Genomic DNA, 14,063 nt, shown 5'->3' with positions numbered 1-14,063 from the left:
TTTGGAGAAATTGAAAAGAAAAATGCATTTGTCAATTAAAAAGAGTGAGATCTCCTTTCAATATGAACCCTAAACTTTAGAAGTTTAAAAGAAATTAAAGAAGGAAAATGACGATGGACACACCCGGAGTAGAACCCTCAACTTTCAGTGTGAGGGTCTGTGGTCTTAACCTTTAGACCATAGGTGATTCCTTCCTGTGATGCTTCCAGACATACCTATGACAGTCAACCTACGCATGTGACTGGAAAGAAACATGAATGTTCCATCATTAGGAAGGTTTAACAGTCAAAAGACTAGTAAATAAACAAACACACTGCCAAGCCATACTAGGATTTGAACCTTCAGCCTACTGAGTGACAGCACAAGACCTAGACTATTTGGCCAGAAGTGACTCTGTTCTGGTTCTGTCATTGTATGGAGAGACTATTTCAATGACAATCTCTCTCTCTCTTCCATCCTACTACGGGATGGAAGAGAAAGAGAGATATAGAGAAGGCAGGACCGTGGGGGGAGCCTCAAGGCCCCACAATCCTAATTGGCTCTCTGCATCCTGCGGGATCCGGCATTGGTCCCATAAGCAGGGAGCTGCTTTAAGTAGCAGCTCCCTGCTTGTGGGAGCACTGTTTTCATCTGTTTCACTGCATGTATATTTGCGTGCAGGGAAACAGATAAAAAACTTTCCTTTCTGCCAGTGGGAGCTGTTTGACAGCTTTTGCTGTAAGAAAGCAGACTTTGTTTGCTTTTGCTTGCTGTCAGCTCTCACCAAGCAAAAGCAAACAGCTATGTCCTGGGGGTGGGCACCAAGGAACATAGAAGGAGCCAGCCCTTGGGATGGTAGTCCCCAGGGTCATCATTGGCTCCTCAAGGGGGGCCCCCCTCCAATCACTATTGCCCTTGGGAGGTGGTGGTCCCCGGGGCCGGAGGTCCACCCCGGACTCCCCTCATTTTTGCATTTTAGCCCTGGGGAGGTGGCACACAACAAAATCTTTGCCGCAGGTGGGTGGTTGTCAGTGGGGCTGTGGGAGGACACGCGCCCTCCACATTCACAGCTATCTTCGCCCCTGGAAGGTGGCAGTCCCTGGGGCTGCAGGGAGTGGGGGGCAGCGTAGGCCTCCCGAATAACATATTACATTGTCCCCGGGAAAGTGGGGGCATGACCCCCCGCACACATCTAAATCTTCATCCCAGGGAGATGGCGGTCCCCAGGGCTGCGGGGGGATGGGTGCCGGTGGCTCCCACATACCTTATTAGTATAGGCTAAGGGAAGTGGTGGTCTGCGTGGCTGCGGGGGAAGGGATGAGAGGGCGCATGGCCCTCCCGCACACATCTAAATCTTTGCCCCTGGAAGGTGGCAGGCCCCAGGGCTTTGACAGGCCCAGGAGGGGGGTCCCATGCGTCCCCTCCTTATTTTTTGCATGTCCACAGGACTTGGCCCTCACGGGGGTTTCATGAAAAGGGCTCTAAACCCTTGGAAACATTGGAATCTGTGTTTCCATAGAAAAAATGCTTTTTTAGCCCTGGCGGGGTCCCTCTGGGGCCACAGCACCAGATTTAGGGGGTCAGGGTGTCCCTATCCTGGCCCATTTTCTGATTTCTCTACAATTTTTTCTGGGACTTGGCTGAAGCAGAGCTCAAGATGGCTGCCAACACTTCCTACTTGAAATGTTGGCAGCCATTCAGATATCAGCACAGGGACAGTTGAATCCCTGCAGGATCTGAATCCCTACATACCTATATTTTTTAAAATCTAACATCTCAGAAAATAGTGAATGGATGTACATCAAATCACGCTTTCTGGACCAAGCGCTAGCTTTCTGTTAAAAAATTTGAAAAATCCCTTTGACTTAAAATGGGGAAAAAGTGTTTTGGGACATATCTGTGTGGGGGGGGGTAAAAAAGTGTATTTCCCATGTTAATTCCAATAGACTCTTTAGACATGCCTGCAGCCCAAACCGTTGGTCGGAATTACACAAAATTCGGCAGAAAGGTAGCTTTTGGTCTGTTGATCATACGTTTTGTTATTTGGTGTATACCCATTCAGTAATTTAGGTATGAATTGGACCGATTAAGCCATGTTTTGTAGTCTCAAAAACACACTGATGTTTGTGTTTTTTAAGATATTCTCAACAATGTAGATGGAGAATAGCTCAGCAAATGCTGGATTGTAAAGAGGTGGTTTATAGATTATGAGGAATATACCATTTGGCAATGGAGATTATTGAAAAAATAATTATGTACAATTGGGAATAATAATAATTCATGTTAAGGCGCTTGAATGCCTTGCATCGGTTTGGGCTGAAAGGTTACTTTCTGGACAGTTGCTAGTCTGCCTCCACTCTTCTCGTGGAGTATTGTTTTGGATTATTTTATATTGAGTAGGAATGGCTTTAAGTACAATTGGTGGGGCATGGGTACTTCACCAGGTTTCTTTCCCAACTAGATCATGACTTGAATCCGATAAGAGATACCAAATGTTGAGGCAAGAGATGGGTGTGCGGGAAAGTAAGAAGGTGAAACTGAGAGAAGCATTGGCTCAGAAATGTCAATGATTTTTGTTTTCTTCCTATGTGGGAATGATATGGCCAAAATATGGTTCCGACAGTACACACACAGATAAATACAGGAGCAAAGCCTGGTTATAAAGTAGTTTTATGACATCAAAAGAGAAGTACGGAAAACTAGTCACGGTTAGGTCAGCACGGACACATGACAGATGACAATTGATGAAAATCTTGGACAGTATGATGTAAATTCCTTATGATAAACATCATGTGCAGAAGGAACTAATTCTTTACACTGTAGCATTTCCAGCAATTACATGTTCATGCCACAGATAGTACCCCATGATTGAGCCCTTTCACAACATTTACAACATCTGAATACACCATGATCTGAGTGACTTCAGGTCAGAGCTAGAAGGTGAAGGACACCACTAGGCCACCCTTCACCTCAAAGTAGCGACAGACTCACATCAAAGTTATTTTTACAGCAGTTTAGAATCGACAGAATATTGCATACGTTTGTCCATCATCTTTGATTTTGTCTTTCTCAACCACAAGGGGACATGTAGGTGGGGAACTGCTGCACCGCGTATGTGAGGGCTGAAGAGCACAGATAAATAGGAGAGGTCTAAAAGACCTGTGCCCTGCCTAAGACCTTCCAATGAGTATATTGGGATACACGAATCCTGTACTCATCCAGACCCTATCAGGAGGGAATACAAATGAAGGGAGCGAGGAGGCTAAAGGCTGCCCAACCCTGAGGGAAAAACGTGGAGTGCCATTTCCTCCCTTAGGGAAAAAGAAGGCTGCAATGTATATTCTCACCCTTAGCTCCTTTAAGGCCATACACAATTTATTGAAATGGGGAGGGCAGCATTGTTGCTCTGCCTAGTTATTCTAGCTGCATCACAACAAAGACGCCCAAAATAAATCTGATATATGGGGTAGATCATGTTTCTTTACAGCCAAAATATGTTCAAGAAAATTTGGCTGCTGTGCTCTTTGGCAACAGGGTGTAGTTTGTATGCTATTTGTCCCATTCTCTAACAGCATGAATGTGCTAATAAGTGATGAACCTGGAAGCTACCCTGGCCAAGCTGCAATGGTCGGAAGCTTTAGTTCAAACATTACCTTCTATCACTTTTTTGTCATTTGAGATTCCCAAAATGGGAGAATATGGCCACTTTTCAGGATTTTAGGACAGGACTGAAATGAGAATGGGTTGCAAAGACATTTACCCATTGTTAGACCTGCTAATACTCAGACCACGGGCATGCTATTGCAACAGCACCAGATCACCCCTTGATTCAGACAGGGAAGGAAGGCCTGTACGATGGTACATAAGGAAGTCTAGACTGCCAAAATGGTTGTATTGGCTTCCCTCTTTTTCTCAGTTCATACACTTGACTTTGCATCCTATCACCTTCTTGTTTTTCTCCTTCTCGGTTATCTCTCAGAGCGTGTACCTTGTTTACCTATACTGTTTTGGTTCTACCTCTTGTCTGCTGCTGTTCTGGACTGTTCTGTCCCTTGACATCCTGGGGATCAGTGGTGGTGACCTTGTCTATGCCTGTTCTTATTACTGACACCATCGCTCTTCGTCAGGGCTTGCTATTTCATCTAATTGTGGGTAACTATTCTCTGTACCAGCTCATTTTTGCTAATTCATGTGCATTGAACTGTTCATTTATACTTTATTTATCTAGAACTCTCTTCATCTACTGCCTGAGAACACAGCGGCATGTCAGGCCACTAACAGACGCAAATCCATGCTGAGTATTCCTGTGCAGCACCAAAACAAGCATTCCTGTATCTTCTCTTCCTCTACTCCATTTTAATCTTCTTTCTCTGGTGGGGTTCAGGTTGTCAATACCTTCAAAGAAACTGAAGGAAGGCAGAGATTCTCAATGAATCTATATCCTTGGCTAAAGCTTGACATCTTCCTAATCTCACTTTGTGTAGTTTCTTCTAGTTGCATCTCACTAATGAGGCTCTACAAAGCTGACATGTGGGCTAGATTGTGTTTCTCCAAATGCACGTGGCCCAGGACTTTGGACTGCACTGCTCTTTAAGATCGGGATCTGTTTTTATGGGGCACTTCTGTAATGGCAGAGATGAAATACAACTGATGAAATGCTAACCATAGAAATGTCAATTGGGTAAGAAAAGTTTGCATTGGCATCTCCAGCTATCACTTTTCTGTCAACTTAGTTAGTTTTGCTAAGTGGGAGTGGTATGTCTAGACAAGGTGGTTACTAATATCACTGTGCATGGATACTCACTGCAGAGACCCACATAAAGCAGCTACATAGCGTAGACTGTGTTTCTTTGAGAAGGGATGTGGCAAAGTATTCAGGGTGAATTGCTTCTTGAATGTGAGGTCTGACTTGTCAACGGTTGATACCCTTTGTAATAGCACAAGTAAGCTAAAAACAACATAAAATGAATGCTAGCTGTTGCTTTCATTAATAATTGTTCTTTCAATAAGTCGTTATAAGTGGGAGTGGCATAGGCCAACATGGGCCCTAATCTCACTCTGCCAAGTTAGTCAAGGTACACCTCACTGATTAAGCCCAATAAAGGCGATATATTTATTATGCAATGTATGAAGCATACAAGTGTCTCTTAATCATTGGAAATGTGCTCCAGGATTGCAGTGCTTGCTTCAGAGCAACAAAGATTTGCAGAAGGCATCAGGTCTCTTACCTCTTGGGCACACCAAGCACATATAGGACTCACAGTCAGGCATTGTTTGCAGGAGGTCACTCCTCGAAGGGAGCAAATGCTGGCACCTGAAAGACAACGTTTGAGATTAGAATTACTACAGGTTTGCAAAGTATGGTAGGATGCTATTCGCTTATGGTACAGCCGTACAATCTTCAGATGTCCTCTTGTGCCTTATAATAAGGTTGGTATTGCCAGTAACAAATAAAAAAAAGCATTTACAATGCAATGGGTCTCACAGTTAGAGCTATTAGCGTTGTAAACTTCTAAGACCCCCCTCCCTGCAGAACTTTAGTACCTTTAAACAAGGGGAGGGGCAGGAGAGGTGGGGGTGGGAATAGGGATGGGAGGGAAAATTACAAATAAATATTTTTTTTAAAAACTAGCGTGATCGCGCTGTGTAAAACCTTGAAGTCGCCATGGAGCACTAGGATAAACAATGCAATTAAACTGGTAGTCATGCAAAGCGCTCAATTACTGCCCAGCAAGATCATGCTGCGTAAAAAATAAAAATAAAAAGTAGTCCAGAAACCATGCAGAAAACATGTAGTCTAGTATGTTTCCTGTAGTTGGCCAGTGCGCTCGAGGAGGGCTAATCATCGGAAAAGACATGACGAATGCATGTCTTTCACAAATTAAATCAAGTGAATTTTAAAAGGCAAGGCCACAAAACAATGAGTGTGATGGGCGTGACATGGGTGTGGTTAAAAGCCCACAGAGAGATTACAACAGGCCAGAGTGCTTGTGTGCTCGACCTTAAAAATGATTGTGTACTATCTAGAACAACAGAAACAATACCTTCTAACTACTAACCTCCTCCATCACATGCTCAGAGGTTGCAGGGAACTCATGCGTCCCAATAGAAGAGTCAGTATGTGTCTCTTCTTAACCCTCTGTGAGGTCACATAAGGGGAATCTGAACATAGGGATGTGTGACATTCACTAAGAGGCGGCACATCCTAAAACATCCCTATGTGAGTTTGAACAGAAAAGGTAGATTTGACTTTTATTAGATTGTACTGAAGAGGTAAGATTCCGTTTTAGAAAAAAATTGGTGCCAAAGCTATAAACAATTGAAAAATGATTTTTCTAATTATTAATGTACGGAGCCATAGTTATGGAGTGATTGTAGCATATCTTTTATTCAATTTCTTAACTCAGTCTACACGAAATTCGAAACATAAAAGTTGAATTAATAGCACCAGGGTTCTGCCAACTTCTATGCAGATTTCACTAACAGCGTCAACGTTACTGGTGATTCATAGTTTCCATTTCGATAGCTTAACCCTCCCAACCATACCTGCAGAGTAGCTTTGTCGACCTAAATTATGGAGGCGGCAATAGTGAGTGTGTAGTTGTGATTCGAAGCCATTTCCCCCCTGAAAAACGTTTTGTAGCTAACTGTTGCTTTATTTAGCTTCTTGGCACAAGACTCCAAAATTCAAAGCCCTCTGGGCTACAGTATGACCTTTTATATAGATTTGTCATGGGGGGAGGGGTGAGGCAGTGTTATACGAGACTCACAATATCGAACAAGGTTTTAGGAAATTCCATCTTAATGTTTTACCACAGGATAACTCAAAAACAGCAGAGCAGAATAGGGGCTTGGCATGGGAGGTATCCCCCCGGGCTATTTGGAGGGATGGCACGGCACGCCGGGGCATAGCCAACGTTGGATGGATTTGGAAGGGGGGGGGGGGCTGCAGATGGTGGTTATACAGAGGAGTTTTGGACTACCTGCCACCATAATTTTGTGTTGAGGTAATACAGTGGATGGTGGCCCAAAATAAGCAGGGACAGTTTTTGTGCTGGCTCGCTTGCCCACCCTCTGCCTAATAGGGGCGGAAAGGATTATGGTGAGGAGGGGGGAAGATGTAAAGTGGTTGTTGCTGATGGGCAGGTGTTGGCTGGTGGTCTGCCGACAGGTTTTTCAAGGTTTTGAATAGGATTTATTGTGTTGGGGTGGGTGGAACAGTTTGAAAGGGACGGGGGAGTAAGTTTATTAGTACAGAAGGCAGGAAGTTGTTAAGGTCTACAATTTGAGGAAGAAATGGTAGTTCAAGGGAAGCTGTGGTATAGTTTTAGGTATTTGAGTTGGGGCAGGAGTGGGGGGCATTTAGAGGTAGGGGTAGGTCAATCGTAGATGAGGTTGTGATGTATAGTGAGGTCTACAGTTTTGTAAGGTGGTTTACCTGGGAATGGCAATATTTGTTATGTGCGCCTACTACATTAAAGCAGCCGTTTTCACACTACAAGTTGTAGGTGGTCTGTGCTGTACCCTCACGCACAGTTTCACTAAGTTTCCCATGTACACAGATAACTCTTTCTTTGTGTGTTTTTACAAATTCTGTTTACTAGCTTTTTTAAACATTTTAAATATATAAATTACAGGTGTCTGACCCCGAACAGCTGATTGCTGACAGACGCTGGGACCTTCCTACATACAGGGAGCTGGTAAGCGGTTAAGAACTTAACCATCATGTAATCCTCTAGATTTGAAGTGAGTGTACTTTCACGTATATTTGTAGGCCATGTGCTCCTGAAACACTTAAGTAAACAGCCCAGCACCTAACCACTAACACAACGGATATGCTGGCACAGTTGGCTATGAACTAGAGATTCCACAGGATTGACCCTTTAACCCCGCAAAAGCAAAGATATTGACTGTAGGAATTCCCATGTAGTCACTCTTCAGAGATTGTTGAATGATTTGTATTGGGTAATGGGAAATTCTTAAAACCTGACCTGCAAGGATTATCTCATATTACTTATATGTGAGGGGCATGACTACCGTTGCGCCAGCATATAGATAGAGGGTGGTAACATCATTTCTTTCCTTTCTTTTTCTGACAGGTTGCATATAATTTTACGTGAGATTTATTCAATGTGAATGTATTATACTATTGACCATACAGGAAAGGTCTCAACATGTCTTTATCTAAATTTCTGGTAAACAGATTCCAGCTTATGGGGCGAGGACAATTTTCTCACAAATTAGCTAAGCTTTAGTCGCTTCCGGTCTCTAAAACACTCTGGCCCATATTTATAGGCTCTGTGGCGCAGGGCAGCACAGCAACTCACCTTGCTGCACTGCCCAGCATCACAGGGAAAGGGCAGGAATGCGCCATATTGATCCAATTCGGTGCATTCCTGCCCTTTCCTCCTGCAGTGGCATCGATTTGGCAGCCTAGCACCAATGCAGGCACCCTTGCACTAAAGTGCACGGGTGCCTGCATTGTAAGGAAGATTGCTTTGTGCAGGAAGGGAAATGTTCCTGCACAAAAGCAATCCTTAGAGGCTTTTTCCTCTTTCTGCAGAATGCAGCAAACATAGAAGAAGGAAAAAAAACTAGTAGAAATAAACATACTTCTCCTTGTTATGCCTGGAAATGAGTCAGAATCCATGGAATTGTGAGGGAACACCCACACAACATCCTTGGAAATGCCTCCCTGGTGCAGAGTAATGTACTGCAGTGATTTGTGCTGTGTTACATTAATCGACATTTGTGAAGCCACGCAGGGCCATACAAGGTGGCCTTGCGTGGCTTCCTAAATCTCACTTAAGGTTTGCATCGCTCTTGCACCATGTTGCCTGGTGTAAGAGCGACACAAACTAGGCAATAAATATAGCCCTCTATCTGGTGTACATCCAGCCAGTCCTTGGTACTTTTGTAATGAGTTAATGGCATGGGCACAGATATTGACACCCAACTCAAGCTCCTCTGATTCTTCCTCTCTTGTGACAGATGCTCTTTTCTCCACCTGGCTACATGCCACTGGACCCTATGAGCACCGATTCAAAGCTATGAGGGCTACGGTTAACAACTTAAAACATTTACTTCATTACTATATTAGTTTTTAGTTAATATATAAGGTGTTTTGTGAAGCACGTCTTGTTTCCTAATGCAAATCGATTCTGGTATTAAAGTATAACAAGCATTGGCAATGCTAATAGGTCTGGACTTTAAATGAAAGTGACTTCTTAGTCATAGATGAGTTTAGGTGTTGAATAAGTCATCATACATGCATTCTGTTACTCATCTTAGCACCCATTCATCCACCCACTAACTCATTCTTGCATTCATCCACTTGCACAACCAAAATAACAGACACAAACTCGGCAACATATTCTATAGAGATGAAATGAATAAGTGCAGAAAATAATTAATGTGCTGCTTAAACATATGCTTGCAATAACAAATGAAATTAAACAGAGCAACAGGTGACTATCTTGCAGTGGTATTGTACATGATGTTTTGAAGCTTCAGCATAGGTGCCGCGTTTAAAACCAATAGGCTGGCCACTTTGGAATGGTAAAACATTGAAACTTTGGACAATACCAATCCATAGTAGTGGCCTGATCTACAGGCTCTGGCTTTGTAGCATGTGGCACAGTGCAGATGAAATGAATGGCTAGTAAGCTGCCTGGTAGCACTGTATAGGGAGTTGCATTATGTTTTAAAAAGAATAAAAATAAAAATATGAGAAGAAAATATAGGAGAGCAAAAAATGGAAAACTGAAGGACTGCCCCTTTAATCCTGACACTGGATCACACTCATTCTCAGGTGGGTGTGTCTGTCGCTCATGGGAGAGTACAGCTAATTTCTGAAGTATCTGACCCATGTCTGACCCATTACCTCATTCTGAATGGTATTATGGATGCAAACTGAGTTCTTCAAACATTTGAGTGACAGCATTTTTCTGATTTAATTCCTTCTTCTCCTTTTATGTTATCATATAACATAATATAACTATATATATATATATATATATATATATACACACACACACATGTGTGTGTGTGATGTATTTTAAATATTTTTATTACACATCCTAGCAGACAAGTGAGCCTGTTAGAGCTTCTTAAGAGAATAATGCATGAACTATGACAGTGCAAATCTAATCCCCAGTGTTTGACAGAGTAATTAGCATCACAATCATTGACTACAAAGGCAATCTGATAGATTTCATATAACAAAGTACATGTCTGCAGGCTTAACACAGTACAGTATCAATCTGCCTTTACAGGTTTTTTGGCTTTAACATATTTGTTTCAAAATAAATAAATGAAGCCTATTGCCTTTATTGTAACATTTATAAAACAGAAAAGAACTATAGTATCAGGCATAACATTTTCACAATGAATGACTCAGGCATTTAGGGGGTCATTCTGACCCTGGCGGTCATGGACCGCCAGGGCCAACGACCGCGGGAGCACCGCCAACAGGCTGGCGGTGCTCCCATGGGCATTCTGACCACGGCGGTACAGCCGCGGTCAGAAACGGGAAACCGGCGGTGTCCCGCCGGTTTCCCGCTGCCCAAGGGAATCCTCCATGGCGGCGCTGCAAGCAGCGCCGCCATGGGGATTCCGACCCCCTTACCGCCAGCCTGGTTCTGGCGGTTTTGACCGCCAGAACCTGGCTGGCGGTAACGGGTACCGTGGGGCCCCTGGGGGCCCCTGCAGTGCCCATGCCAATGGCATGGGCACTGCAGGGGCCCCCTAACAGGGCCCCACCAAGATTTTCAGTGTCTGCCAAGCAGACACTGAAAATCGCGATGGGTGCAACTGCACCCATCACACCCCTTCCACTCCGCCGGCTCCATTCGGAGCCGGCATCCTCATGGAAGGGGGTTTCCCGCTGGGCTGGCGGGCGGCCTTCTGGCGGTCGCCCGCCAGCCCAGCGAGAAACTCAGAATTACCGCGGTGGTCTTTTGACCGCGCAGCGGTATTCTGCCGGCGGGACTTTGGCGGGCGGCCTCTGCCGCCCGTCAAAGTCAGAATGACCCCCTTAGTCTTTATAGTTGGCTGGTCATCATAGCCAACTCAGACCTACTGCATGGAGCACATATTTTCCGACAAGGCAAACATAAGGTATGCAGTCCTAAAATTACAAATGTGTAGAATATTACAGATGTCAAAAGCATATACAGTCCTTATTAAGAGGGCCTAATGAGGATTAACACATTGCACAACTTCTGTCTTCATGGTCTGAGTAGGTCATAAACACCAAAGCCCTAGTCTACTATGTTAAACTGTGAAATTCTACTTAACGAAATACAGGTCCACAGGCTTTGACCACAGTGTAATATCAATCCATGTCAAATGCCTTTTGACTTTAAAACATGCTTTTCATAATATATAAAAACTAAGCCTACTGTCTTTGTCATAACATTTTATAATACAGAGATCTGATGTATGGCTTTGAACATAAATTTAACCAGTGAACCAATCAGGCCTGTGCCCATTGTCACTGGCTTGTCATCATAAGCAACTCAGGCCTACTGCATTGAGATTAACAAATCAACAATCAGGCATACAGTCACAAAATTTGAAATGTAAACATTACAGTTGGCAAAGCAAAATACTAGTTAATCTAAGATGGCCTAACAAGGATCATAAAAGTGCAAGTCCTCTGTTCGTTTGGTGTATCAGAGGGGGTAAGAAATACAAAACCCAGTGTCCTACTATGATAAACTGTGACATTCATGCAAAAAATAAACATATGTCTGCTGATTTTAATAAAGTAATAACAATCCACCTTTGAATGCCTATTGAGTTTAACATATATTTTTCTCAATAAGTAAGTCAGGCCCGCCACTTTATCATATCTTTTCATGACAAACAGACCTAGCGTTTAGTCGTGGTCACTAGCACTGAGCATAAGCTTTCACACAAACACCATAATTATCTTATTTTCTATAACAAGTTTTTAAATAGCATTGTACCAACATCTGTGTAACCTTAAAGGGCAAGTTCCATCCATCACAGTGGCATGTTTCTGACCGAAAGGTCAAACACAGTAGTTTTGCTTAATAAAGAGCCTAGCTGAAGCAACTGGATAAACAAACGATCACAGCTAGTTTGAGGGTAAGCACTCTTTCTGTGGAAGCACCCAGCTTTTGATAAGTCAAAAGTTGGACTCAGATAAACCTACATCTAGACAGATGCACAGTTCCTTGCCATACTACTCCCGAAAACTATTTTTTTAATCACATAAAATCTGTAGCCAGCTGTGCTGTTAAGCCAGCCCTTTGAAGAATGTTTTGATTCCCTTGTTACAAAACTACAAATACATTTTTATCAATGTAGCTTGCTTTATTGTGTTATATCTATTTTACAGACATTAATTCTCTTTTGTATTCTTGTCACTTTTAAGAATGAACAAAGTCTCATTTGGCTAACCTGTTTCAATAAGGATTTCTTATACAGTGTGGTACTGATTTATCATGCAATTTGTGTGCTTTGTTCGTCAACTTCATTCATCACTTGGGATCTAGCCCCGGTTCCCCACTTGACCCAAAAGAGTGACTGCAGGCCCCTTACTTTCCCATACTGTGCCTTATTTTCAATTACTGTCAGATTTGTGACTACCTGAAAGAAATTAGATTCAATTACAATTATTACCATAAATATTCACTCATAAGGTTATTCTTTTCTTTTGTTATTCGGTTTGAAAAACGAAATCATAAACACAATGCATATGTTCCACAGTAAAAGAGATACAAATGTTAAAAATAGGCATACATTTACAAACTTATCATGCTCCGAATCGTAATAGCTACATATGGAAAACAACCATCTGTAAAACATACTAAATTACTGTTAAGAATCTGTAAGTAGCTAAACAGTGGCCTAATTTGCCAATAAAAAGAAATTTCCAACAAGGAACCAGATACAATTGACAAAAACACATTAAATGCACAATGCATTGCAGATAAACATTATTAGAGGGACAAGCTATGTTGTCAGAGGTTGTTCAACTCTTGGGGAATGACAAAGAATGTTGAATAAACCACATCAGAAAATGAGTTAACAAATAACAATCCCGGTTCACATGAACAATCTAGAGATATGGTTCCATGGAGAGATTTGTTTTCACTGTGATAAAAGTTTCAGCAGATGGCGTTAACAAATATAAGGACTCTCTATTTTGTGTTCTGTAATGACAAATGGTGGTCTTATCCTTTTTCACTAACATTTGAGGATGGTTGTTGATGTCTGGTCTACCTAATTCAATGCAAAGTAATTTAACATAGCTCAACCAGCTGGATTTGCAACAATGCTCCAAGGATAAACTATCTTTAATAATCAACTTATTTAAACTAGTTCAAACGTTGTACCAAATAGAGATCCACAACAAAAAGAGGGAAAGTTGAACTCTGTCTTATAAATAAGAAAGGCCAAGCTCTTCATGCACACATGTGGCAGCTGGGGGTACATATAAAAGGCAACGGCAGAATCTAATCTCTTCAACAGCATACTCTCAATTTCCTGTACCACAGCAATCCACTGAAACACACTTGCTGTTATATAAAGTGATCATGTGTGGGAGTAACTTCCTACTTAATCTATTGGCAAAATTAAACATACAGGAGTAGGACTGGACAAAGAATGTCCATCTCAAAGAAGGATGCTGGGTCCAAAGATCTACACTATCAGAAACAATACCTAAATCCGAAAAGAACTGGTCCTTCTTGAGGGAGTGACCTTTAATGCCACAATTTCTAGCTTTAGTATGTGTTAGACTCACAATCGTAACAAAAGATTTTTCAAGTTCATGACCATCAATAAAGCACACTAATCTATCAAGACTTTTTTTCAGACCATTTGCGCTCCTTGCCATTAAAAATGCATCATCAGCATAGAGTAATGTTGGAATTCTTCTATTCCCCACTTGGGGGACATTACTACTTTCTTAAACCAAAAAAGATTCTAGATTGTTAGCATATAATATAAATAAAATTGGGCCAACACACAGCTCTGACGAACATCACTTGCTAACTAACATTCAGTCTATTCACCATTTAACACAAATGCAGATAAACCGGTATGAAGAT

The 14,063-nt window shown here is 42.3% G+C and overlaps 1 protein-coding gene across 1 annotated transcript in view; it reads right to left on the bottom strand.

The window, feature by feature from the left end:
* The window catches only part of ITGB3 (integrin subunit beta 3), a 303,301-nt gene that overhangs the window by 213,706 nt on the left and 75,532 nt on the right, over positions 1–14,063 (bottom strand). The window contains exon 2 of the mRNA XM_069237983.1: positions 5,208–5,293. Within this exon, the coding sequence (XP_069094084.1) occupies positions 5,208–5,293 (86 nt within the window). The remainder of the gene's footprint in view (positions 1–5,207; positions 5,294–14,063) is intronic.

Source organism: Pleurodeles waltl, chromosome 6 (genome assembly GCF_031143425.1).
Source record: "Pleurodeles waltl isolate 20211129_DDA chromosome 6, aPleWal1.hap1.20221129, whole genome shotgun sequence".
Taxonomy (NCBI): Eukaryota; Metazoa; Chordata; class Amphibia; order Caudata; family Salamandridae; genus Pleurodeles; species Pleurodeles waltl.
This window is presented reverse-complemented; position numbering and strand designations above follow the sequence as displayed.